The 13,742-nt window shown below is 40.0% G+C and overlaps 1 protein-coding gene across 2 annotated transcripts in view; it reads right to left on the bottom strand.

Moving 5' to 3' along the window:
- LOC124594732 (GPALPP motifs-containing protein 1) overlaps positions 1 to 13,742 on the bottom strand; it is a 74,877-nt gene that overhangs the window by 45,939 nt on the left and 15,196 nt on the right. For both annotated transcript variants that reach the window (XM_047133100.1, XM_047133101.1), the window contains exon 3: positions 9,243 to 9,416. In XM_047133100.1, the coding sequence (XP_046989056.1) occupies positions 9,243 to 9,416 (174 nt within the window). The remainder of the gene's footprint in view (positions 1 to 9,242; positions 9,417 to 13,742) is intronic.

The raw sequence follows: 13,742 nt of genomic DNA, 5'->3' as shown, positions 1-13,742 counted from the left end.
TGGAGTGGCTTCCTTACACAGTTGTTGAACCATGGCAAGTCTTTTCCACTCCTCAAAACTTTGCTCAGCATAAACGTGTTTGAGATGTATTGAAAAAAACTCAAACTTTTTACTGTTTACACTGAACAGATCAGTTGAGTTAATACTTGTTACTATTATAGTGCAAAGTCCCCATTGGGTTACTGGAAAATTTCCATGAAAAATTTTGAAGCCTTACTGTGCTGTTGTCAGAAAGAAAGAAATGGTTATTGATAAGTGATTATTTTAATTTAAATTTCTTAAATGGATCTGATGGGAAAAGTGATCAAGATTCTATAATCCACTTACAAGTGAACATCAGTCATAAATTTCCCTATTACAGTAGCTCAAGACAGCAATAATGTATTCATACAACACGTCTAAGTTATGCATGCATATCCTGTAGTAAATCAACAGTCTGTTCATGACGCACAGTTAGCATGGCTGCTAACTACTACGGACTGTCCGAAACAGTTCTGGAGTTATCACTGTAGTTACTGAGTTATGAGGAGTTACTAAAAATTACTGAAATAGACACCTCTCAATTTAATGTTAAAAAAATAGGTACAGTTTACATTTTGCTAATCATTGTTTTATAGATTGTAACAATTTCCTTCCTGGGTATGCGTAAATCTACCTACGAATGATTTCGTCGCCACAGCTTACTAAATGTGTGTTTACACTAAGTTAGAAGCATATTCTGCAACACTGTTGCGGCTTGTACTAGACTATCAACGTTCGCAACAACATGTCAGCATCTTGGTAACAGAAAACCAGTGTTCCATGGCTGTGTAAGTACAGATGAGAGCAACATTGCTCCTGATCTGATACCACTGAATGCTGTAGTGTTATGTGTTGTCTCCACATGTGTTCCTTCATGAAGTGGAATGGACAAGAAGCACAATTTACGAACTTGTCTCACACTATGAGGCAGAAGAGTGTCTCTGGAATGTTTGAAACCATAGTTATAAAAATATTGAACAGAAACACAACTCCAACAAAAAAGTGCTGTGTTGCTTGGCACCAGCAGCAGTGGATTTAGATTAAAATTAAGTCTTTCATTTTTCAATAGTGCAGAATCAACTATGTTGACAGCAGGATTCATTATCTGACTGGAAAAATTTGTCATGGGCAAGTCAGACGAGCTGCTGCCATACGAAAGCAGGGTGACAACAAAAACAGTTTACGACACTTTCTACGAGACAGCAATCAATGCATGTGGAGGCAGTGTTTGGCAATAATGTGGGTGTGATAGGGAGATCAACTGCAGATTCCCCTGTCACATTCATTGGAAATGTGAGTGATATTTGTGGTATTTAAGCTGAAGTTTTCTTTATTCAAAACAGTAATGTGGATTAATTTTAATACGACAATAAAAATAAATTTATGATCAATTAAATATATTTTCAGAAAATATCTGAAATATACTGTCTAAAGGCCTAAATCAGAATTCTAATTTTTAAAATTTTTCGTTTGGGGGAAGGAGGGGCCTGGCTCCTGTCCATATTCGACATGTGATTACTGACAGCCTCCTCTCAAGGCTGGCAGCTTTGAGTTAATTACGTTACGTAACACATCTGCATGTAATGGTTGCAAATAGTCAAAGAAAATAATGATGTATTTTAAGAGAACGATTAAAAATTTTGATTGGAGCAAAGTTTGCGATTATCCAATATCCGCTTACTATATGTTCGGGATTAGTCCAGACAGGTCTGAATTTTTAGTTCAAGGTTGCAAAAATGTTCAGGGTTTGAGCATCTTATGAGTGACATGGTTTTTTTTCTTTAATTTTAGAACTATATGTTCAGTATCGCTTTTTTAAACATTATTTTGCAGCCATGTCTCTCAGCTGACCTTTGAACGGGTGCTGACATCAATGGGAAGGTGTGACTACCAGTTCCCCCACTACTTTTCACTTAGTCATTTGGCAACACAACAGGGAAAATGTGTTTATTTTGTTTTCCTGTGTAGAGTAAGTTGTTTAAATGCTTTTCATCATTTTATCTGTATTCATTTTTTGTCTCAATGTTCAGAAATGAGCAAAACAAGATGTATGTTTAATGTTACCTTGTAACAGGAATAAAACTTTTTGAAACTGTTCAAAGACAATAACTACGAAAGTGTTTATTTCACATAGTACTATGTACTGGAGAATTTTCTGTTGCACGTAAAAAAAAGGGTAATATAACAGGTCATGTGAAAACAGCTGAAAATAGGGGCACTATCAATGCTACTGCTTCACGAAACATAAGACTTCGAAGTTTTTTCAATAATATATCCTCGGTTAGATCCAAAAAATATGGAAAGGCTATCCTAATACAAACACTAAAATCAACATACAGTATTTGTATCCATTTTTGAAAACTCTTTCCCACGCCCCTGGTAGCTGAGTGGTCAGCATGACGGAATGTCATACCTAACAGCCCAGGTTCGATTCCCGGCTGGGTCGGAGATTTTCTCTGCTCAGGGATTGGGTGTTGTGTTGACCTTACCATCATCATTTCATCCTCATCGACACGCAAATCGCCGAAGTGGCGTCAACTCAAAAGAGTTGCACCAGGCGAATGGTCTACCAGATGGGAGGCCCTAGCCACATGGCATTTCCATTTCCAATCTTTTCTAAACTATGGAAAAATGATTATTAGTAATATTAGGAAGAATTCAAAGAAACTTCAGATTATTACACACATCAGAGTATCTTCAGAAACAAAAAGAGACATATTCAAATTAGCTATAAACAGAAGGAATCCAATATTACTTCATATTATTAAAAGTATGATAACATACTAAAAAGAGCTACAGAAGAATTCATATCTTGTCAGACAATAAAACAAAGTCAATGTTGAATACCTTTAAAAGAAAGAAAGAAAAAGAACCTTTCGAGATAAAACTGTTTCTATTAAAGAGAATGAGTGAGTCCTAAACAACAGTTAATGTGTAGCAGATATTTGTAATAATTTTAAAAAGTACTTCTTTTTAAAGGTATTAACTGGTTTTGAAAAATCAGCTAGCTCTAAACTCTTGTTTTACTTCTTTTCAAGACATTATCCACTCTGCTCAACTGACATTCGAAGTCCTTCCTTGGATCTACTGATTAAACACACATCAAAAAAAGTTTTGCATCATCTCGATTCCCAGGACTCCTGAAGACAGACATTGACTGTGGATATTGTATGACAGACACAGTCCCTTTGACTGTTCAGAGATGTCACTAAACCCTCCCCCCCCCCCCCCCCCCCAAGATGTAAACAACCCCGCATGAGCAGCACTTATTAGACGGAGGGGGTCCGACAACCGATCAGTTCCAGTCATTCCACCAGAAAGTGGTACACGGCTCGTGTTGTCTGTAGTTCAACCATGCCTAGATGGTCAATACCGTGGTTCGATTGGGTCCACACTGTTACTTTGTGCAAGGAAGGGCTCTCAACAAGGGAAGTGTCCAGGCATCTCTGAGTGAACCAAAGCGATGTTGTTCAGTCACGGAGGATATACAGAGAGACAGAAACTGTTGATGACATGCCTCGCTCAGGCCGCCCATGGGCTACTACTGCAGTGGGTGACCACTAACTATGGGTTATGGCTCGGAGGAACCCTGACAGCAATGCCACCATGTTGAATAACGCTTCTCGTGTTACGACTAAAAAACTGTGCGCAATAGGCTGCATGAAGTACAACTTCGCTCCCAACGTCCATGGCGAGGTCCACTTTGCAACCACGACACCATGCAGCGTGGTACAGATGGGCCCCAACAACATGGCGAATGGACTGCTCAGGACTGGCATCACGTTCTCTTCACCGATGAGTGTCGCATATGCCTTCAACCAGACAATCGTCGAACATGTGTTTGGAGGCAACCCGGTCAGGCTGAATGCCTTAGACACACTGTCCAGCGAGTGCAGCAAGGTGGGGGTTCCCTGCTGTTTTGGAGTGATGGGGCTAACGTACACCACTGGTGGTCATGGAAGGCACTTAATGGCTGTATGATACATGAGTGCCATCCTCCAACCTATAGTGCCACCATATCGGTAACATATTGGCGAGGCATTCGTCTTCATGGATGACAATTTGCGCCCCCATTGTGCACATCTTGTGAATGACTTCCTTCATGATAATGATAGCGCTCGACTAGAGTGGCCAGCAATTTCTCCAGACATGAACCCTATCGGTGGCCAGCATTTTCTGCAGACATGAACCCTATCGGACATGCCTGGGATAGATTGAAAAGGGCTGTTTATGGAGGACATGACCAACCATCCACTCTGAGGGATCGACACAGAATTGCAGTTGAGGAATGGGACAATCTGGACCAACAGTGCCCTGATGAACTTGCGAATAGTATGCCATGACAAATACAGGTATGCATCAATGCAAGACAACATGCTAATGGGTATTAGAGGTACCGGTGTGTATAGCAATCTGGACCACAACCTCTGAAGGTGTCACTGCTGTATGGTGGTACAACATGCAATGTGTGATTTTCATGAGCAATAAAAAGGGCGGAAAAGATGTTTATGTTGATATCTAATCCAATTTTCTGTACAGAGAACTCTTGGAACCGAGGTGATGCAAAACTTTTTGATGTGTGTATTTTCAGCGGTAAACCTCAAAATTTCTATTTATTCTCCAGAATTTTAAAGTTTAATGCCTTTTTAAATTCCTACTTGGGTCGGTTTACTGATTCCTCAAAGTACAGACTGAGTAACAATGAAAGTGGGGTAGCGGGAGGGGGATAAGGTATAGCCCCAACTAACTCCCTTCCCAATTTTGAGTCTCCCTTTCACGTTTATAAACTCTCACAACTGCAGTCTGGTTACTGAACATGTCATAGATAACCTTTCTCTTCCTGTATTTTATCCCTGCTACTTTCCAAATTTGGAAGAGCATACTCCAGTCAACAATGTCTAAAGCTTTCTTTAAATCTACAACTACTATAAATGTAGATTTGCCTCTTTTTAATCAAATCATGGGGGCAATATTGTCTGGTGTGTTGTTACATTTCTCTGGAACCCAAATTGACCATCCCCCTAGTTGGTTTCGACCACTGTTTCCATTCAACTGCAAACAGTTCATGTCAGTATGACTTGTTAAATTGATGGTGCAGTACCACCCCTGTCAGCATCTGCCTTCTTTGAAATTGATATTATCAAATACCTTAATAATTCAGATGAAATGGCATCTACTCCAGATGCCATGTTTCCACTAAGGTCTTTCTGAGCCTTGTCAAATTCTCCCCACATTATCACATCCCCCTACTCAACTTCATCTACTTCAACTTCATTTTCTATAACACTATCTTAATTTTTCTTTCCTTTATATAGCCATCCTATCCACCTTACAACCCTCCCTTCTCTGAGTAACACTTTATTTCCACTTGAACTGTTTGTATTCATACAGATTCTCTGTCTCCAAAGGCTTATTTAATTTTCCCCATATGTGATATCCTCCTTTCCCAATCAGGTATGCATTTTTCTTCTAGCCATTCCTGTTTTCCATTTCACGCTTTTTGTTAATATCATTTTTTACATCTTTGCATTCCATTTTGCCTGTTTTTTTTTTATATGTTTTCTTCTTTCATCAATTATGTTCAATATCTCGCATGTTATCCATGGATTTTTACCAAGACTTATCTTTTTTATCTTCTTGTTCCTCCACTGCCTTCACTGTCTAATCTCTCACAGCTACGCATTGGTCTTCTGTTGTGTTTCTTTCCCCGGTTTCAGTAAATAGTTGTCTAAAGTTCCCTTTGGTTATTTCAATTTATCCAGGTCTCATCTCATTAATTTTCTAGCACTCCACAATTTCTTCAATACAGATCTGCAGTTCATAACCAATAAATTAGGTCAGTCCATACTGGGTATGTTTTACTGTTTGTGATGCGTCTGCCTCTAGGCATCTTCCACAATTCTTGGACTAAATGTTTGCATGACTAAACTGCACTCTGTGCATAATTCTACGAGGTGGCTTCCCCATTCATTCCATTCCTCCAATCCATGGTATCCTACAACTTTTCTTTCTCTTCTTTTTCCTGCTACCACATTACTGTCAATTGAATTTTCACCTTCCTTAACCATCTGAAGAATTTCTTTTATCTCCTCACACATTCTTTCAACCTCTCCGTCATCTGTGGAGTCAGTCTGCACATAAACTTGTAATAAATAGTGAATGTTGGGTTTGTATCTATCTTGGCTACAGTAATATGTTCACAATGCTGTTTATAGTAGCTTATCTGTTTCCTTGTGTTCTTTTTCATTATTAGACCCACTTCTGTATTACTGCTAATTGATTTTATGTTGATGAACATGTACTCAACTGACCAGAAGTCCTGTCCTTTCTGCCTGTACACTTCATCAGTTCTCACTATATCTAACTTTAAGTTATCCATTTCTCTTTTCAAATTCTCTAACACATCAACCCAATTAAGGGACCTAACATTCCACACTCCAACCGTTAGAATACCAGACCTGTTTTTTCTCTTTTTTGTGACAACATCCTCATACATATTTCCTACCCGTAAATCAGAATGGGGAACTACTTTTAATCAGGAGGGCACCATCATCATGATTAAACCATACAGAAGAACTTCCTGTCCACAGGAAATGTAACGGCTGTATCGTTTTCAGCCATTTGAAGTGTCAGCATAGCATGACATATTGGCTAATGTTGCAAAGCCAGACCAATCAGTCATTGAGGCCATCGCTCCTGTAGTTACTGAAAAGGCTGCTGCCCCTCTTCAGGAACCACATGTTCATCAGACCTCTCTACAGATACTCCTGCAATGTGGCTCTGCTGATGGTATAACCATGTGTATTGCTAAGGCACACAAGCTGTCCCACTGTGGCAAGGTCCATGGTTGTCAACTTTGGAACACTGACATAAATACATATTAAACATATTTTACATACTTTTATTCATGAGGTGAATTTCAGCCCTGGCAATAAACACCTATAAATGTACATACACTAGCTTAGATTTTTTAAGGTAGGTTGAGGAAGGTTAAAAAGGAAGAGCAGCTCACTCAGTCCCCAGGATGAAAGAACACACTACACACTCCCCGAAGCTCTCACTCTCTCTCTCTCTCTCTCTCTCTCTCTCTCTCTCTCTCTCTCTCTCTCTGTGTGTGTGTGTGTGTGTGTGTGTGTGTGTGTGTGTGTGTGTGTGTGTCAGACAAAAAAAGTGAAGCATCTGAAATGAAACTTAACTGGTTGAGAGGGTATGTGATGTTATTGCAGTGATTACAAAATCAAGTCATATTTAAAAAGAGTTTGGCAGTATTAGCCCACTTATCACTGCACCTCTTCTGGCCTGGCAGCATGGACTGATTCACTTGAGAAGGGTGTCAAAGCTGCTGTAACTGGCCCTTGGTATTCTGTATAATGGCACTGGGGCAGAGTTGATGTCCAAACTGACCAAAACACATTTTATCAGGGAGATCTGGGAATCTTGTTGGCCATAGGAGTACCTCAGCATCACACACAGTTCATAGAGGTATGTACTATGTGTGTATGAGCATTGTCCTGTCGAAAAATGACAACATGATAGCATCACACATGAGGAAACACACTTCCAGCAGTGACTAACATTTTTCGGACGACAAGAGACAGAGTGGTATTGGGTTGCAAGGCTCACATGTCTCTCAAGTCAATTAACTTGCACATTGTGTGTAGCCAATCCTCTTCTCTGGGTAATCAACTACGTCGATCTCCCAAAAGCTTCTTCTCTGAAGACTATAGCTGGTTAAGAGAATTTATTAAACTACTTCTCTATCCTTGAAATAATTTGGGCACTCATAGAATACTTTTCAGTTCAATCACTTTATATTTTCAACGCCCACAGACAACAACTTCTGCAAACTAACTTAGTCCTTAAACATTAGACTCATTTACACATATTCAAATATCATTGGTTTGATAACCAAATAATTTATGAACATCATACATGTGTCTTGCTACGTTCACAGGCAAGACATGAAGCAAGTCCAATACATGAATGAACATAGAAATCTATATTCAATTGTTCATTAGTCTTTTTACAATCAACACAGACACTAGAGAGTACGGAATACTACATAAACTTTCCTTGTTCTTCTCAACGCATACACAGAAACTCTGTGGACCGTACAGCAGGTACTTGTCTGCCGCCGTTCAGCCACCGGGTCCATCTCTTTCTCGTAACTGTTTTTAGACTTGCACATACAAATAGGCAATGTGTAGTAGGGCGTATTTGTTTCTCCCACACACCTCTAAAATATCAGGTGTTCAAAACTGTGGAAGGCCTAGTGGTACTAGAATTTACTCTGAAATTCTCGAAGCACTACATTACCAGTTATCATACCTGATGGCTCCCCACACCATGATGCCAGAAGTTCCATCGCTGTGCCTCTCCAAAACATTGGAAGAATGGGGCCTCTCCCACATCACTGCCACACTCGCCTACAATGGTCATCCAGGGTAGTGCAGAACTGCGATTCATCGCTGAACACAATGCAAGCCATTCACCAGTAGTCCATGCTTCCCAATCATGGCACCACTACAAATGCAGCCATTTGTGCTGTGATTTAATGGCAGCCTACACTTTTAACAGTAATTCCCTAGTCTGATTGCTGTCGGTACCTGACCTATGGTGTGGGATGACACAGAATACTTCAGGGAGTCCATTACTTGTTCACAAATGGCAGGAGCACATGTGGTGGTCAGACAAGGTCAACCAGCTTCTTGATGGCGAGTATGCCTGTCCTCTTGTTCCCATGCAGTCCAACATCATGCCGCTGTCACATTCGAATGCCCCTCAAATCTGGATATTGCACAATTTGACCAGCTGGCCAAATCGAGATCCACAATGACATCCCCTGAAAACTGTATCAGGTGCTGATTATGCCATCTCACATGCATGCACGGCATCTCAGAGTCCTTCACAGTGATAATTCAACACATGATGCTGTTCATGCCCCTGATGTATCCTACCTCATGCCCCTGTTATACCCTACTAGGCCTGGTAACGACACTAAACGTGAACAACACTAATGCCCTCTAGTGGCTGTTCAACCAGTCACAGACAATTGTAACTATAATCATTCACATACTCACTGATAGTGTGTACATGTACGAAGTTACAATGTCATCCGACCATGTCTTCAGGGTGCCTGACAGGCAACAGGTAACATCCATATACAAAATTTATTTTATACATTGTAAAGATGACAAGAATTTCATTTGAAGCAACAATACCTGATGTGATGCCTTTCTTTCTCTGTCTTCTGGTGTGTCTGTCCACACTGAGCGATCTCCTGTATTTGGCGCAGCTCGTGCCCGAAACTGCCGTGGTCCCAGGCCAAACTGATTAGCTTTCTCAGGAGGAAGTTCAAGCATCCAGGTTTCACGTTTCAGTTTTTGGTCCTCTTCCTGCAACCAAAACTTTATTACATTCATGAAGAAACAAAGCCTGGTAATACTATTGCTAAAAATGTACAAACATAAGGAAAGCTAACAAATAATATTAATCAGAGTGAAGTATCTGTTCCTACAATTTTTGTCACCATGTCAGCCACTTGGAGTTGTAATCATCTTCAAATAAACAAACTTAATGGATATATTTCTACTGAAAAGAATTTTACAACTAGTGGGAACGGTATCTAGACCAGGGGGTCCCAACCTTTTCCTCTGACACTACACATTGAGAATTCTGGTTACATTGATGGAAAAGCTTGTTTATTCTGACAGTTAATAAAATTTTAAAAACTGAGAAAATTTGTTTTATACAGTGATTAGTTCAATTTTAAATCATGGCTAATAATACAGAAATCATGTCCACCCCGATAGCTGAATGGTCAAACAGAGAGCTCAGTTTGGTTCGCATTGCGAAATAATTTAAAAATATAGTTGTATTACAGACAGTTGTACTTTGAGCATTGTCCATTATCGTTCATAGCCTTTCGACAAGCAATTACACAAAGGTTTCATTTGTCTGGGACCAGAATAGCGGTTTTTGTGGCCGTCCTAAGCGGACGCACTGCGGCACTTCTGTTTGGATTTTACGACTTTATATTCAATCTCTGCATTACAGTGTTGTGTAAAATTGTGATTGTGGTGATGCAGCATTTTAGTTTCCTTGCTTTCGCGAGCTTTTAACTGCTGACATGGCAACCGTGTTTCTCAGGAAGCTTACCCTAAGATCTGGATTTGACAAAGCAACCCGTAATGTTCAGCCAAGTTCACTGGAAATTCATGACTGGTTTGTTGATGTTATTGGCATTACTTTGGATCAGACGTACACTGCTTATTATGACTTGGAGCAATACTGCTTTTTTGTGAAGCTGCTTTCCCCATTGCTGCTGGAATGGATTTTGCAAAAATTTGAAGAAAAAGCTGAAATCTGCCATCGCGATAATTTGCTGAGAACAGTTACCATTTCAAATGCTGATGTTGATTATAAACAAGTCAGAGTATTTAATTTGCCCCCTGAGGTAGAAAACTGCTACTTGAAAGACATATTATCTAAATATGGAGACATCAAGCAAATTCGTGATGAACGATGGTCAAACCAACATAGATTGCAAGGCTTTAGTGGTGTTTGTTCTGTCAATACGCATGTCAAACAAAACATTCCATCTCATATTTAGGTTTGTGGCTACAAAATGCACATTATTTACAATGGACAGACATTGACTTGTCACATACGTATTGAAAGTGGCCATCTCCAGCAGAACTGTCCAAAAAAGGTGTTTGTATTGCAGAATAATTTACAACAGCGTAAAAGGTTAACACTGGCTGATCATGTGACCGAAAATCAGATGACAGGTGGTGAAGTTTCCAGCATTACGGGAAATGTGGATGAAAGACCACGAAATACTCTTTAAGCATTTCCACCTTTACTCAGGAAAGACACTGTAGACAATCTGGCAGGAGAAAGTAGTATAACCGCTAACAAGAGATGACAAACTTGTGACGGCAGTAGCACATATGAAGATATCAACCCGTTGCTGAAAGCTGTAGGTGACATTCAGAAAACAGTACTGGAAACTACTGTTCCAGACAATATTGTCAGCATAGATTCAAACTCTGGGTCAAGTATATCAGTAGACAAATTGAGTACGCCACCATCAACTGAACAGGTCGAATTGACATCACAGTCCCATTCTGTAGCGCTGGATGCACCAGCAGATGGCAATGCGCTGGTCTTGGTGATGCCACAACCCCATGTTGCAGTACTGGTATGTCAATCAATGCAGACAGATTCACTCGTGGATGCAACTGAAAGCAAACATGACGAGGTAGCGAGTGATTGTCAAAAACAGGCGACGTCACAGCCCAAATCCCAAGATGAAAGTGATCATAGAAGTGACCGGGCATTGGAAGAATGTTTGCAAACTGCGTCTGCGCCGCCTTTGGCAGAAGAGATGGTGGCACACGACTGCCCCTCAGATTCACCGACGCCGCCCTCGGTGGAAAACTACTCAGGGGGTGGGAGGAGGAGCATTCAGTGAAGGCCAGTGTCAATACAAACTGCAAGAAAAGTAAAAAGAAAGGTTCTAATGCGAACCGGGATGGTGGTCTTCCGTCAGAGTCTCAGGAAGTATACGGCATGGAATGGCGTGAAATGATAGATTAGCGGGAAAAAAAGATCACTCCCCTATGTTACAGTCATATACAATTACCACACTAAACATTAATAGGATACAGTCAGATGTTAAAATAACTGCTCTGAAACAGTTTCTGTGTGAGTCACCGGTGGACATTGCTCTCCTACAGGAAGCGGTATTCCTACAATTACATTTTTCCAATTATGTTGATTTTTACAATATTTCCACTGAAACGAGTGTTGGTATGGCCATTTTAGTTAGAGAAGTCATCCCCATACATAATGTTGATAAATTAGAATTGGGGCAAGGTATTGGAATAAATGTAGCAGGAGTTATTATTATCAATTTATATGCGCCTTCTGGCAGCAATAATAGAGCTGCAAGGGTCACATTCTTTAATGAAAGCATAATTTATTTACTGAGGAAAAACACCCTCCACCTTATAATAGGGGGAGATTTTAATTGTGTATTGAGTCGAAAGGATCAAATCCCGAACTTCAATTACTCAACTGACTTGAGATGTCTTGTTGTTGTTGTTTTAAAATTAATTGTGTGGGAAATAATACCCAACAATGGTGAACTTCACTCATATTGTTGTTAGCAGATAAAGTACTGAAAACAGAAACTGTTCCCATTAGTTTTTCCGATTGCAGTGCGTTGTTGACCTGTGTAAATTTAACACCACAACCTACCCAAAGAGTAAGAAGCCAGGGGAATCTAAAAATATCATTATTATCAGAAGAAAACTTAGAAGATGCCCTAACCAGAGCTTGGGAAATGTGTCTCCGTTCACTGAACAACTATCCAAGTGTGATAGAATGGTGGAGCCAATGAGCAAAACTGAAGCTAAGGAAAGTTGTAATATCTTTTAGTATAGATATGGCCAGAGAAAGGAAACAGACTGTAGAATTCTACTACAACATGCTAAGGGACCTATACAATCAGATAGGTGCAATTCCTATAAGATTAAAAGAAATCACGCAAATAAAAGCAAAATTAATAAGTCTGAAACGTAAGGAACTGGAGGGACTTAAAATAAAATTCTGTCAGTCACTGAAGATGAGACTGCTGCATTGTGCCACCTTGTCAGACATGCCAAGAATAGAAGAAGTAGTTTCATGGATGAACTTCAAATTGATGATGGTACCATAATCACCAACCAGAAGGAAATAATTAAAGAGATCTCAGCGTACTATGAACGTATGTATGCACCAGGGGAAACAAACGAAGAAGAATACGATGAGCTGTTTGGTACATATCTTCCACAAATATTGCGAGATGATGATGAGAACATTTCTTCGGACATCACCAAGGAAGATGTATTAGAAATCGTGTGCAGCTTCCCTGCTAGGAAATCTCCAGGACCTGACGGACTGCCCATTGAATTCTATCAAAAATTTTGGACCCTAATAGGAGAAAAGATCACCGAAATTGTCAATGAAGTCTTACAGGGAAAGCCAGTGCCTGCAGAGTTCAAACAAATCGTGTTGATCCCGAAGAACAGAGGCTGCAAAAAAATAAACAACCTATGGCCAATTTCGGTTTTAAATTCAGATTATAAAATTATAGCTCGAGTAATTAACAAGCGAGCTCAAGTAATTAACAAGCGCTTTACTCCATGCACTACTGATACCATAGGCCAACAGCAGACTTGTGCTTTTAAAAAGACGATTTTACAAACTGCAGCTTTGTATCATGATGTCATTGCGCTAACGCAGGCAAGTAACATAAAATGTGGACTGCTTTTCATAGACTTCCATAAGGTATTTGATCAAATTAATCACACATACCAGATAGAGAGAATGCACTGAATGGACTTCCTGCCAAAAACCATCGACATCATCAAAAACATGGCAATGGGTGTTACTGCACAAATCTCCGTTAACTGTCAACTGACAAAACAAATTGAAATAGAAAGGGGAGTTACATAAGGAAGCCCCTTACCCATGCTCCTGTTCATTATATCACTGGAACCTTTCCTGAGACAGCTACAGCACAGGCTGACAGGCATTACCATTCAAGGAACAAAGACCGTGGTAGGTGCAAGACCATGGTAGGTGCTTACGCGGACGATGTAGGCATAATCATCAGAGACCACACAGATGTGACACAAGGGAAAATGAAAACAAAAGTAAATTTCTAAATATAA

This window comes from Schistocerca americana, chromosome 2, assembly GCF_021461395.2.
Source record: "Schistocerca americana isolate TAMUIC-IGC-003095 chromosome 2, iqSchAmer2.1, whole genome shotgun sequence".
NCBI classification, from domain to species: domain Eukaryota; kingdom Metazoa; phylum Arthropoda; class Insecta; order Orthoptera; family Acrididae; genus Schistocerca; species Schistocerca americana.
This window is presented reverse-complemented; position numbering and strand designations above follow the sequence as displayed.